Genomic DNA, 12850 nt, shown 5'->3' on the forward strand with positions numbered 1-12850 from the left:
ATGCCTTAAAAGGTATTCTACAAAAACACTTAAGTCAGATGTGTACAAATCTATAAATCCAAAACAAACTACTGACGTCTTTATGATTTTCAATTCTATTCCTGATACCAAAGTGCTCAGCGTTTGAAATATGCTCACCACCGAGGCACCAGTTCTGTTAGTCTACCCAATTTCATGGTTACAATCTCATATAACTTTTCAGAACTGTCCCAAATTGATTTATAAAGTCAACATAATCCCCATCATAATTCTTTACAGAGATCTGCAAGATCTTAAAATTCACACGGAAATTCAAGTGGCAGAGAACAAAAACGAACAAGTTTGGATACAGAAGAAAGCTACAGTGAAGGGAGAAAGAGAAGACCAGGGAGAGGAAGACACCTAGAGAACCAGCACTCAGGAGGCAGGAAAGTCCAGTCAGTCACACAGCAAGGCTGAGGCCAACCTGAGCTACCTACGAGAACTTGTCTCAAACCAGAAAACAAACAAGCTACAATAATCAGGACAGTGTGGTGCAGACATCAGAATGAATGAGGACCAGTGAGGTGACTCAGTGGGTAAAGGTGCTTGCTGCCAAGCCTGATGACCTGAATGGATCCCCAGATCCCACACGTTAGAGAGAAAACCTGTTGGGGGCACAGAGGTCCTTGTTCTCACAGAAGAGTATTAAGAGAACCAGGAATGTTAATCACACAGGGGTGTCTCCTCAAGGGATACCAATCAAATACCTGCATTGCATCCAGAAAGCTGAGAGTGGAGGTTAATGACCTGGTGACCTTTTTGCTCTCTGTGGGGTCAGATCTCACCCTAATTCCCTAGAATGATTATCCCTAGGCCCTTTCCCATCTTCCCTTCCTAGACATTACCCATCCCCACGGTAGACATTACAAGTACTTTATGGCCTGCTGACCTCCTATGCGATCAGTTGTAGAGCACACTAGATTCTAGGCCTTTTAGCTATAGAACCCACCCTCATGGTCACATGTACTACATAAAGGAATCTCCATGTAGTCACACCTTAAGCCTTACTGTGCACCTGAAATCGGACTGATTGGACTAATTGGTCCCCAGAAACCTTTTCCCAAATGGTACTGTTTTAAATATGCCAACAATGAACTGCCTGGCATGAGACTCCCAGAAGTCTGATTGAGGTTGACAAAGTCAATCTGCACCGGGTTTTCATTCTTATCTCTTCGTGGGGTTCACTTCCCTGTATGACACCTGCAGGGACCCCCACGAAAACCTACTCTGAAAACTTGTCTTCTGACCTACATATGCGCAGCAACAGGCACAACCCCCAACACACAATAATAATAAAATTTTAATTAAAAGAATGGGCATATGGATGAATGAAATGAAGATATATAAACAAGTTTAATAAGTTTATTTTCCAGAGAATATAATATCGTATACACACATGAAGGAAAGATAATGCTTAGAAAGAAGGAAAACACTTGCAAACATATATTTGACAGAGCACTTACAGCTGAAGTACCAAAAGAATTCTCATAATTCACTAATAAAAGGGAACTGAGTGAGGTGGCACATGCCTGTAATACCAATACTTGGAAGGGGCAGGAGGATTAGGAGTATAAAGTCATCCTCAACTACAAAGTGAGCTTGTGGCCACATTACAATACATGAGACCCGCCGGGCGGTGGTGGCGCACGCCTTTAATCCCAGCACTCGGGAGGCAGAGCCAGGCGGATCTCTGTGAGTTCGAGGCCAGCCTGGACTACCAAGTGAGTTCCAGGAAAGGCGCAAAGCTACACAGAGAAACCCTGTCTCGAAAAACCAAAAAAAAAAAAAAAAAAAAAAAAAAAAAAACAATACATGAGACCCTCCTCATCTCAAATAAATAAATAAATAAATAAATAATAAAAAGACAATCCACATGAGACCCTCCTCATCTCAAATAAATAAATAAATAAATAAATAGTAAAAAGACAATCCAGGCATCAAAGTTCACACCTCTAAGCTCAATACTTAAGTGGCTGAGCTAGGAAGATTGCTATAGGCTGGGCTACATTGTAAGTTACTGGCCAACCCTAAGCTATAAAATGAGACTTTGTCCCAAAAAGAAAAAAAGAAAGGAAGGGAGGGAAAAAAGGAGGGGGAGGGAGGGAAGGAGGGAAAGGAAAGGAAAGGAAAGGAAGAGTCAGGTGTAATGGTACAAGCCTTTGATTCCAGCACTTTAGAGGCAGAGGCAGGTGGATCTCTGAGTTCAAGGCCAGCATGGTCTACAGAGTGAGTTCCAGGACAGCCAGAGCTGTAGCATAGAGAAACCCTGTCTCAAAAAAAAAAAAAAGAAAGAAAGAAAGAAAGAAAGAAAGAAAGAAAGAAAGAAAGAAAGAAAGAAAGAAAGAAAGAAAGAAAAAGAAAGGAAGGAGGGAGGGAGTAAGGGAGGGAAAGAAAGAAAGAAAGAAAGAAAGAAAGAAAGAAAGAAAGAAAGAAAGAAAGAAAGAAAGAAAGAAAGAAAGAAAGAGCCGGGCGGTGGTGGCGCACGCCTTTAATCCCAGCACTCGGGAGGCAGAGGCAGGAGGATCTCTGTGAGTTTGAGGCCAGCCTGGTCTACAAAGTGAGTTCCAGGAAAGGCACAAAACTACACAGAGAATCCCTGTCTCGAAAAACCAAAAAAAAAGAAAAAAGAAACACACACACACACACACACACACACACAGCAAGATGCCCAATCTCCACATTACTAGACTATTAGACTCCAAGGAGAGGCAAATGATCCCACTTAACACCACAAGATGTTATAATCAAAAAGATAGAAACACTGGTGAGGAGAGAAACTGGAATCCATTTACACGGACAATGGAAATTAAAACAGTGCAGTCAATGTGGAAAATAATTTGACAATTTCTCAAAAGGTATAACTCAAACTTACCACATAGCCTAGCAATTCCCTTCCCAGGTAAACATACAAGAGAATGGAAAATTATTTCTACACAAAAACTTGTATAAGAATGTTCATAACAAATACCATTCCTATCAAAATAAGCAAAGACCTGTCTGTAATCAATGAATCTTAAAAATGTGACAGTTGTGGATACAGTTTAGTGATAGATAATAAACGAACAGAGAAGGAGGGGTACAGTCAGGCAATGAAGTAGTTACATTAATATACATTTACAGCATCTAAGGATCATATACTGAATGATTCCATTTAAATGACATGTACAGAATAGAAAATGTATACAACCCTTTCAAGCTAAATAATCCATCAATGATTTCTGCTCATGTATTTATATGCTATGTCTAAGTTCTAACATTCTTCTAAAATCTTTTTCAAGTACTTGAAAGTACAAAAGAGCACTATAGATCAAGAACAGGGCAAGATTGTAAAATAGCAAGAAAAAGTCATATCAACCTCAAAGGCAGAAAACCAATTTGTCTTTGTTAGATGCCATCAAAGACTAAAATTCCTTTCAAGTTAAATTTTGGTCTCTTTTTGAAATGGAAATTACTATGAATAATTAAACTGTAATTTGGACATTATTCATATATTTTATAAAGCAATCAAATGTAATTCTAAATGAAACAAATATACATTTTTGAATAGGCAAAAGTAACACAGTTTTGGAGTCATATATGCATGTTTGAATCACAGCCTGTTTATTAGATAGGTGAACCCTGACAATTTCCTTGAGGCCCTGAGCCTCAGTGCCTCCTGTCAAGTAAGGGGTTACAACACCTCCTTCAGGGTGGAAAGAAACTCCAACTATATACTAAACAGGGGTTAAAGAGGTGGACTCGTAGAAGTTCATCCTTTTTTTTTTGGGGGGGGGGAATAGGTTCTCACTATGCAGGCGAAGCTCCTCTCCAAATCAGATATATAAGCCCCTCGGCCAGAGATCAAAGGCATGTTGTCAAAAACATGCCTACTCACTCTTCTTACTTTTTAGAACCTATAAATATACACTGTTTAAATGTTGTGTAACTTGTATATGTTAAAACATTTTTAAAAATGCTTAATAAAAGCAGCTACATTATTAGATTCTGAGTTGTTATTTTGTTGGTTTGTCTTTCTCCCCTTAATACAGTGTCTTGCAGGCTATCCTGGAATTCACTGTGTGGCCCAGGATAGCCTCAAATTCATGGCAATTCTCTTGCTTTAGCTGCCCAGGCACTGAGAAAAAAAGGCAGTACCACCATGCCCACTGATCTGAGAGTCATTTTTAAAAAACTGACACACAGGAGATGTGCAATTAAACAAAATCGTTTCTACCGCTGTGTTTCTCATCACTTCTAAAAATGTCAACTCCACCACCTTCCATTCGGGTAACTAAACCATAGAAAAAGCAATATTAAACATTTATTTATTTATTTATTTTGAAGGCTATGGCTATCAAGAAAGAAAGAAAATTATCTGATAAGGTAGCTTATGAGGCAATCCCAGCCTGAGCCACAACTTCAGTGACAGACTTGCCTGGGCTATAGAGTAAGACTCTTGTCTCAAAACAAAAAAACTAAAAAACAAGTAAGAAAGATAAAACTAGTTCATAAACCATCCTTCTGAAAATGTATCAAAGATTTTAACATGGAAAGAAAACCATGTCCACGTGCTCAGGGACACTAGCAGGGCTATGCTTAAACTTCAGGATCTGAGGGCTCTATTCTCCTGAAGCTTCAGGTAGGAGATGGAATGTTTTGTTTCTTAGAATGTAAAAATCATAAAGTGATACTATTATCAAGTGAAAAGGAAATTCGGTACCTTAATCTTTTCACATCAAGCCAAAATCATGGAGCAGGCCAGATAATCTTTTTTACTAAAAAAAAAAAAAAATACAAATATAATTAACAGTTATCATTTATTCGGTAAGTAGGGTAAGATATAAGCTGCCCTGGAAAAGAAAGATCGATTTTGCTTCAGAGTACACTGAGGTAAATGAATGTCATTTAACTGATCTAGGTTGTCACCTGGGGTACTTTCACTAGTAATGTGGCAATGTGGCATTTGGTGACTTGCCTTAAAGGATGTTATTGGGCCTTTGCAAGCACGTGTGTGTGTGTGTGTGTGTGTGTGTGTGTGTGTGTGTGTGTGTGTGTGAGAGAGAGAGAGAGAGAGACAGAGAGAGAGAGAGAGAGAGAGAGAGAGAATTCTCATGTAGATTCATTTTTGTTTGTTTTGAAGAAAAAAGGGTGTGTCATGTAGCGCAGGCTGGTCTCAAACTCAATCCCTTACCCTCACCTCCCAGGTCCTAGGGTTCCAGGCATACAACTCCCAAGCCTGGCTACCATTGTGAAACTTATAATCTACAAATCAGATCCTGGACAATTTAAAGAATATTATATATGTGTGTGTAATTATATAAATTTATAAAATTTATAATTTACAATTTAAATTTTGAAACATAATTTACAAACCAGCTCCTGGACCACTTACAGCATACATACATACATACATACATACATACATACATACGTACGTATGTATGGCACTTTACGACATAATCCTAAAGGCTAGGCACACTCAGTCCATCGTAGTTACAACAATGAGTGGGTGTGGTGACCCATGCCGGTAATTCTAGCACTCCAGAGGCTGAAGCAGGCATGTTGAGTTGAGTTTCAGGCTAGCCTGGGCTACAGAGTGAAACTGACTTAAAAAAATAAAAATTAAAAAAAAAACTGGCACACGAGAGACAACAATGCTTTGCATTACTCTTTTACCTCAAGATCGCTGAACAGTTGAACAGAACAAATTAAAACCTTGTGCAACGGAAAGGCCAGTGCGGCCAGGGTCTCCTCCCTCTAGTCCTAAGACTTCTTGCTTTCCAGTCTGAACTCCCCAGGCGCCTCGGCGGCCGCCGCTTAGCTCACTCTCCGGCCGCGCCGCGAACCCGCACACTCCGTTCCGGCCGAGGGCGGAAAGGAGGGGCCTGGTGACTCTCGCGGCCCGGGTGGCTGGCCAGACCGCGTGGCCTCCCGGGAGTCCGCTCCTACCGACCAGGCCTCCGCGCGAGTGACAGGGGACCGACCTCGCGGGCCGCCCACACTCCCGACGGTCCCCGACAGCCTAGGCCTCCCTCCCCCGGCTCTGCGCGCGCGTGCCCCCGCTAGCCCCGCCCCGACGAGCATGCGCACCAAGCCCCGCCTGCGCCTGCGCGCCCCCGACGCCGCACGGGCACGCGCCGCCGCCTGGAGGCCGGGCGAGGCCGCGGCGGAGGGGAGGCCCAGCGCCCTGGGCGGCGCGTGGCCGCCGAAGTCCGTCCTCCCGGTGGGGCGAGAAGCTGCGCGGGGGAGGGGACAGCCAGGCAAGCAGGAAGCTGCGGCTTAAAAGGGCAGCGCGCGCCCAGCCCTTCCTCCCGCGGTCCAGGCCTGCGAGCTCTGGTCTTCTCGGGCCCCGCCGCTCTCTCCTCAGCCCGCCGCCATGTACCGCCGCCTGGGAGAAGCACTGCTGCTGGCCCGCTCCGGGCCCGCTGCCCTGGGCTCTGCGGTCGCAGATTCGGCCGCGCTGCTGGGTTGGGCCCGCGGTCAGCCCTCCGCTGCCCCGCTCTCCGGGCTCGCCCCCGCCGCCCGCCGCCACTACAGCGAGGCGGCCGCCGACCGCGAAGACGACCCCAACTTCTTCAAGATGGTGGAGGGCTTCTTCGACCGTGGCGCCAGCATCGTGGAGGACAAGCTGGTGGAAGACCTGAAGACCCGGGAGAGCGAGGAGCAGAAGCGGAACCGGGTGCGCGGCATCCTGCGGATCATCAAGCCCTGCAACCATGTGTTGAGCCTCTCCTTCCCCATCCGGCGCGACGACGGCTCCTGGGAGGTCATCGAAGGCTACCGGGCCCAGCACAGCCAGCACCGCACGCCCTGCAAGGGAGGTGAGCGCCCGCCGGCCCCGTCCCGCCCGCCCGCCCCTCCAGCCTCCAGCAGCCCGGGCCGCTACTCGGCCCAGCCCCCCCCTTGCAGGCCGTGCCCCACTCCAAGCTCCCCGCCTAGGGTGTGGCAGCCTTAGAGGATACTGATTTTTTTTATTTTTTCCATCCTAAAACTACCACGTCATTTGCCAGCCTTCTTTCTGGGCAAACCTTCACCCGGGCCTCTGCATGTGTTGGTGTCGTCTGCACTGAGGACACTGCACCGGTTTCCTTTTGGCCTCAGTGCCTGTCACCTAGCGTGAGCTCCGTAACGCCAGTGGCCGATGATACAAGAACAGAGCAAATGATCTTCTTTCTGGTGTTGGAATCTAGAAAGTTTTATTGACCAACGGAGCTCACTAATCTTATAACTTAATAGAATTTTTACACTGGTAGCTTCTTGTGTTGTGCCCCTTTCCTCCCCTCCCAAAAGAAAAAAAAAATGTAGCGGTGTAACGTCTCTAACAAACATAGGGCGTCCTGACATTAAATCTAAAGGGTGTAGACTACAGAACTACCTGCCAACCAATAGAATGAAATAGCCGTGGGGGTGTGTTCTTGTCCCGGCTAGTACCAGATTTGAGCCTCAGCAGTCATCAAGGTATCCTGTGGTTTAAATTTTGGGATGTGTGTAGATTTGGGTTTTCTAGTCACATTGCTTTTTTTTTTTTTTTTTAGGCAAGTAAAAACCTTGTTTTCATTTTGTCCCCAATACAGCTTTAAGAGTGCTAAAAAATGACATAAGAGTAACAGGAAACCCACCTTTGTTCCTTTGCTGTTGAGTAGGAGCCTTGACGGGGGTTGGATTGGCAAGTGAGCACAGAAGAGTTTGGACTAGACCAGTGGTTCACAATCATCCTAATGCTGCGACCCTTTATTTAATACAGTTCCTCATGTAGTGGTGACCTCCAACCACAAAATTATTCCGTTGCTACTTCATAACTATTTTTGCTACTGTTATGAATCGTGATGTAAATATATGCTGTGTGAATCTGTAGAGTCGCGGCCCACAGTTTGAGAACCTCTGGGCTAGACCGTTGTCAGCCTCTGTTATCCAGAGTCTTTGCTACCAGCTGAGTTTTTTTGTTTGTTTGTTTTTGGTTTTGTTTTAAAGGGTAAATTGTAAGAATGTTTCTACACCGGAAAAGCTGAAGCTGCGGGGGTGTTCTGGGTGGTGGAACAAAGGTTATGGTTAGGGTTCAATGATTTACCAAATTTGCATTGAGTCCACCTACTTCTAGGATTTACCTTTGGAGCCTAATTGCCCCTTAACTCAGTAGTTCCCTCTGCTAGCAGCTGTTGGAACCACTTTGACCTCCAATTTCCCAGGCAGTTGGAAAATCCTATAAATCGGGTAGTCATTGTCCCACTGTCTGTCACCTTCGTTCTTCCTACCACTCCCTCATTCCCCAAGCTGGGAACACTTTTGTACTCCGCTACAGAGCAAACAAGGATGTTGGAGCAAGAGGCATTGTATTGCAAATGCTAAATTACCCTTGTCTTTACAAAGGGCATGCAGCATTTCCATTCTCTTAGAATAGCTCTTCTGTGTCCTGTGATTTGGTTTTTTTTTTTTTTTTTTTTTTTTTTGGTTTTCGAGACAGGGTTTCTCTGTGTAGCTTTGCGCCTTTCCTGGTACTCGCTTTGGAGACCAGGCTGGCCTCGAACTCACAGAGATCCGCCTGCCTCTGCCTCCCGAGTGCTGGGATTAAAGGCGTGCGCCACCACCGCCCGGCTGATTTGGTGTTTTTGAGCCCAGGTCCTGTTTCTGTCTTGTCACAGCTCCACAGGCTCATTAAAGCAATTCAAGTTTGCCATAGTGTGTCATTTTAAATGCTTTTGTTGTCACAGAAGTTTAATACCAAAATAATGAACGTAGCAACAAATATCAGCCTTACCAGATCCCAGTAACCATAGCACTTGCCCAGAGTACATTGAAAGACAAAATCCTACAGAGAGAACTGGTACTGAGAGCTGCTAAGTCTCAGGACAGAAACAGAGAAACTGATTTGTAGTTAGTTAACAGCAACCACACTGCATGATGATACAGCAAGGAAAAAAAAAAGATCTTTAAACTTTATGAACTGGCAAAGATTGTATAGCCATGAAAGCCCTTAAGGAAATAAATAAATAGTATATTAGATGATTAGCAAAATCTGAGTGCTATGGACTCCCATCATTTATTTCAAAGTGTTAACAGTCTCAGCACTCCTGCAGAAACCATGCTTAAGAAGAACTTATTTTCAGTGGGGATTTTCTCTGCCAAAAACCTAAAGCTATCTAAGAAAAGTATCAAAAAGCCAACTGTTTAGTATGCTCAGGAGACTGAGGCATGGGGACCGTTGGAACCCAGAAGTTTGAGATGAGTCTGGGCAATATAGGAAGGAGACCGTATCTCTCATTTGAAAGCTGTTAATCATAGCCTCCAGTCTTAGAAATATAGGATGTCTTAGGTGCTTGGGATTTAAAAAAAATTGTTTTTTTAAATAACCCCTGTACAGTTGAGCAGTCTTAACTCTTAAATATTTTTACAATGCCTCTACCACCCCCAGGTAAACTCTCTTTTCTCTCGGTGTTTTGGGGATTCTGTTTTTGTTTCTACTTCCTCAGTTTCCTGCTTGCTTGTGTCCTCATGCCCAGATCTCCCAGTGTTTATTAAGGGAACCCTCATCTGTTCCTTGAAATCCTTTTCCCAGCCTTCAACTTTCTATATCTAATCTTTCCTCCACGGTGACCTTAGACCTGAATTCCCTAAAATAAAATCCTCAAGGTTGAGCCAGGCCCAGTGACAACTTGCCTGCAACCCTAGCCCTGGAGCTGGGAGAATTGTGAGTTGAAGTTCAGCTGAGCTACTCAGTAAGACCCTGACTCAAAAAACAAATCCTATATTGAAGCAGTAGTCTAAACTATAATGGAAAGTGGTAGTTTAAGATGTGGGGGTACTGGTGAGTACTTTATTCTAAGTAAATATTTAATAAACCTGGTTTTGTGGTTCTGTTTTTCCAAATCATATTTAACTACTAGATTTGCCTCTGGGACTAGTGACTTAATTGAGTGGAGCCTTGCCTAGCATATTCAAGGCCCTGGATTTAATCAGTATCCAGGTATGGCAGTGTGCACCTTATTCTGTAATACTCAGCACTAAAGAGGCAAAGCAAGGGGATCTGAAGTTCAGGGCCAGCCTGGGCTACAGAGATAGACCCTGTTCAAAAAAAAAATAAAAAATTTTATTCTGTAGCAAAGATGGATATTGTAGTAAACAACTGATTTGAGAGGACTTGTTCAAAGGTTCAGATATGTTTTAAAGCATTGTAGAGATTGTTTCTATTGGGCATGAGGATGTTCTGGGTGCATCATGTCACACAGTTGTTTGCCAGGGTAGAGTTGCATTTTGGTAGATGCCTTCCCTCATCTCCATTTGCATCTCTCCTGAAGCTACATATTCTGAAAGAGAGCAACTTTCTCAGCAGATTGTTCTATTAACAGCTAGCATAAAGATCTTAAGAAGCAGTGTGGGGGCTGGAGGACAACTCATCAGTTGAGAGCCCTTGCTGCTCTTGCAGAGGACCCGGTTTGATTCCCAGCACTCAATGGTGACTCACAACCATCCACATCTCCAGTTCCAGTGATGTGGTGCCTACTTCTGACCTCCTCAGGCACCAGACATCATGTGGTACACGTTCATACATGCAGGCAAAACACTCATACACACAAAATGAAACTTTAAAATAAAAACAGTTTAGAAGAAAGAATTCAGCCATCAACTGATTATATGAGTCACTTTTCTTTGTCTTCTAACTTACCCATCAGTGTCTTGATCTTAAAACCATTAAGTCAAAAGTTCCCATCAATGGTTCTTTCTCCTATGTTAGAACTTGTTCAAATCGTCATTTAAATATAGATGGTGAGCAGTAGATGGGTATCTTGTGTAACCTAATATTTTGAAAGCAAGGCAGTGTCTTGCTGCTACAAAATAAAATACAGAATTTAACCTGTGTTATAAGCCAGATGATTTATACATTCTTTTGCACTTAGCTGTGATGTGTTTGTAATACTTTTTAGTTAAATACAAAACTGTTTGCCTTTATAAAGAAAGACCTGTCATTTCATAAATCCATGTATCTCTAGCCCCGATGTGCTAACAAATGAAGAGCTCTGAAACCTGAGGCAATGTGTGCTACAGATTGTCTTGTCTCACGTTCTTTGTGTATGCAAGTCCACTTAACTAGTTACAGGTCACTTGTAGAGAGCACACTTTGTAAAAACTGGCACGTCATAGATCGGAAACCAAGCCCCAGTGCACATTGAACTCCAGAAAAATGGGTAATGATTAATGTGTACATAAAAGAAGTGAAAAGGTGAGCTTTTGGGCTTGTAACAGAAAGAAATTGGATTTTCCACTGTGATAATTGAAATTGTTTATGAAAATCAGTTTTGTTTTGTTTTGTTTTTTTAAAGATTTATTTATTTATTATAAATACAGTGTTCTGTCTGCACATATCCCTGCAGGCCAGAAGAGGGTGCCAGATCTTATTACAGATGGTTGTGAGCCACCATGTGGTTGCTGGGAATTGAACTCAGGACCTTTGGAAGAACAAACAGTGCTCTTAACCTCTGAGCCATCTCTCCAGCCCCGAAAATCAGTTTTTAAATAGCACTAATGTTACAGATATTGAGGGCAGAAGCAGGAAGAACTCTTAGTTTAAGGCTAGGCTGGTCTCCAGAGATTCCAGGTCAGCCGGGCTACACAGTGGGTCTTGTACAAAAAAAGAAAAAGGTGATAAGAAAATGGGAAGTTCAGCCGGGAGGTGGTGGCGCATGCCTTTAATCCCAGCACTTGGGAGGCAGAGGCAGGAGGATCTCTGAGTTCCAGGCCAGCCTGGTCTACAGAGTAAGATCCAGGACAGGCACCAAAACTACACTGAGAAACGCTGTCTCGAAAAACCAAAAGAGAGAGAGAGAGAGAGAGAGAGAGAGAGAGAGAGAGAGAGAGAGAGAGAGAGAGAGAGAAAGAAAATGGGAAGTTCACAGAGCTTCCAGGTTGGTAAGTACATCTTTGTGTCTGGAGGATGGTGTACCCCTAGCTCCTTGGGGAAAGAAATTTGCTTACTGTATCCTTAGTTATATGTAAAGTATTTGTCTGAGTAGCATATTGAGGAACCTGAGGAGGGTCTGTGGAAACCCCTGGTTTTGTATCCAAGTCAAACCCAGTTCTTGGTTGTTTTTGGTTTTTCAAGACAGGGTTTCTCTGTAGCTTTGGAACCTTCCCTGGGACTTGCTTTGTAGACCAGGCTGGCCTCGAACTCACAGAGATCCTCCTGCCTCTGTGTCCCAAGTGCTGGGATTAAAGGCATGCACCACTGCCGCCCAGCTTCCCAGTTCTTGTTTTATTTGTTTTGTTTTGTTTGAGACAGAGTTTCTCTGTATAGCCCTGGCTGTCCTGGAACTTGCTCTGTAAACCAGGCTGGCCTCAAACTCACAGAGATCCGCCTGTCTCTGCTTCCTGAGTGCTGCTACCGCTACCAGGCACAAACCCAGTACTTGTAACTAGTATCTGAAGAAGGGTGATCTTGTGAGATTATTAAACCTTAATCTATGAGGTCTGAACTTTGGATGATAGTGTTAGACATGAATTAAATTAGGGAATGCCCACTTTGTGTTGGCAAAGAACTCAAAAGTCCATTTGATGTCAAAAGTGATGGGCAGAAAGTTTTCTTTTTCAGCTTTGTTGAGTGGGTAATGATAAGCCCAGTGTATTATAGAAAACTAGGCAGCATCAGAACTAATTAGGACTGAAGGTGATAGGTAATAGTATGAAAAGGAAATGAGGTAAATTAAAGTAAAAATATTTTGAAGAAATGATGGTATTCCATAGTGAGTATATATGAGATGGAGACAGGAAAACTACAAAGTTTCCAGTCGAAGAGATTGATAGAAAAAGTAATGGTACTAGGGACAGAATGGGGCAACAGCAGGCCCACCTGAAAAGCCGT

The 12850-nt window shown here is 43.5% G+C and overlaps 2 protein-coding genes across 10 annotated transcripts in view; one reads left to right on the top strand and one right to left on the bottom strand.

Moving 5' to 3' along the window:
- The window catches only part of Shld2 (shieldin complex subunit 2), an 89078-nt gene extending 83023 nt beyond the window's left edge, over positions 1 to 6055 (bottom strand). For 6 of the 9 annotated variants that reach the window (XR_008217190.1, XM_052733954.1, XM_052733953.1 and 3 more), the window contains exons 1-2: positions 5677 to 6054; positions 4721 to 4775 (exon numbers count right to left, since the gene is read on the bottom strand). The gene's annotated coding sequence lies outside the window, so the exon portion shown is untranslated. Of the gene's footprint in view, positions 1 to 4720; positions 4776 to 5676 lie in introns of all 9 variants that reach the window. The other 3 variants (XM_052733957.1, XM_052733955.1, XM_052733958.1) reach the window with 2 other exon arrangements.
- A 108-nt stretch (positions 6056 to 6163) lies between these two features.
- Positions 6164 to 12850, top strand: part of Glud1 (glutamate dehydrogenase 1) — a 36010-nt gene continuing 29323 nt past the window's right edge. Inside the window, exon 1 of the mRNA XM_052733959.1 lies at positions 6164 to 6821. Within this exon, the coding sequence (XP_052589919.1) occupies positions 6377 to 6821 (445 nt within the window). The 5' untranslated portion in view covers positions 6164 to 6376. The remainder of the gene's footprint in view (positions 6822 to 12850) is intronic.

This window comes from Peromyscus californicus, unplaced genomic scaffold (genome assembly GCF_007827085.1).
Source record: "Peromyscus californicus insignis strain IS unplaced genomic scaffold, ASM782708v3 Scaffold_12__1_contigs__length_115047231, whole genome shotgun sequence".
NCBI lineage: Eukaryota > Metazoa > Chordata > Mammalia > Rodentia > Cricetidae > Peromyscus > Peromyscus californicus.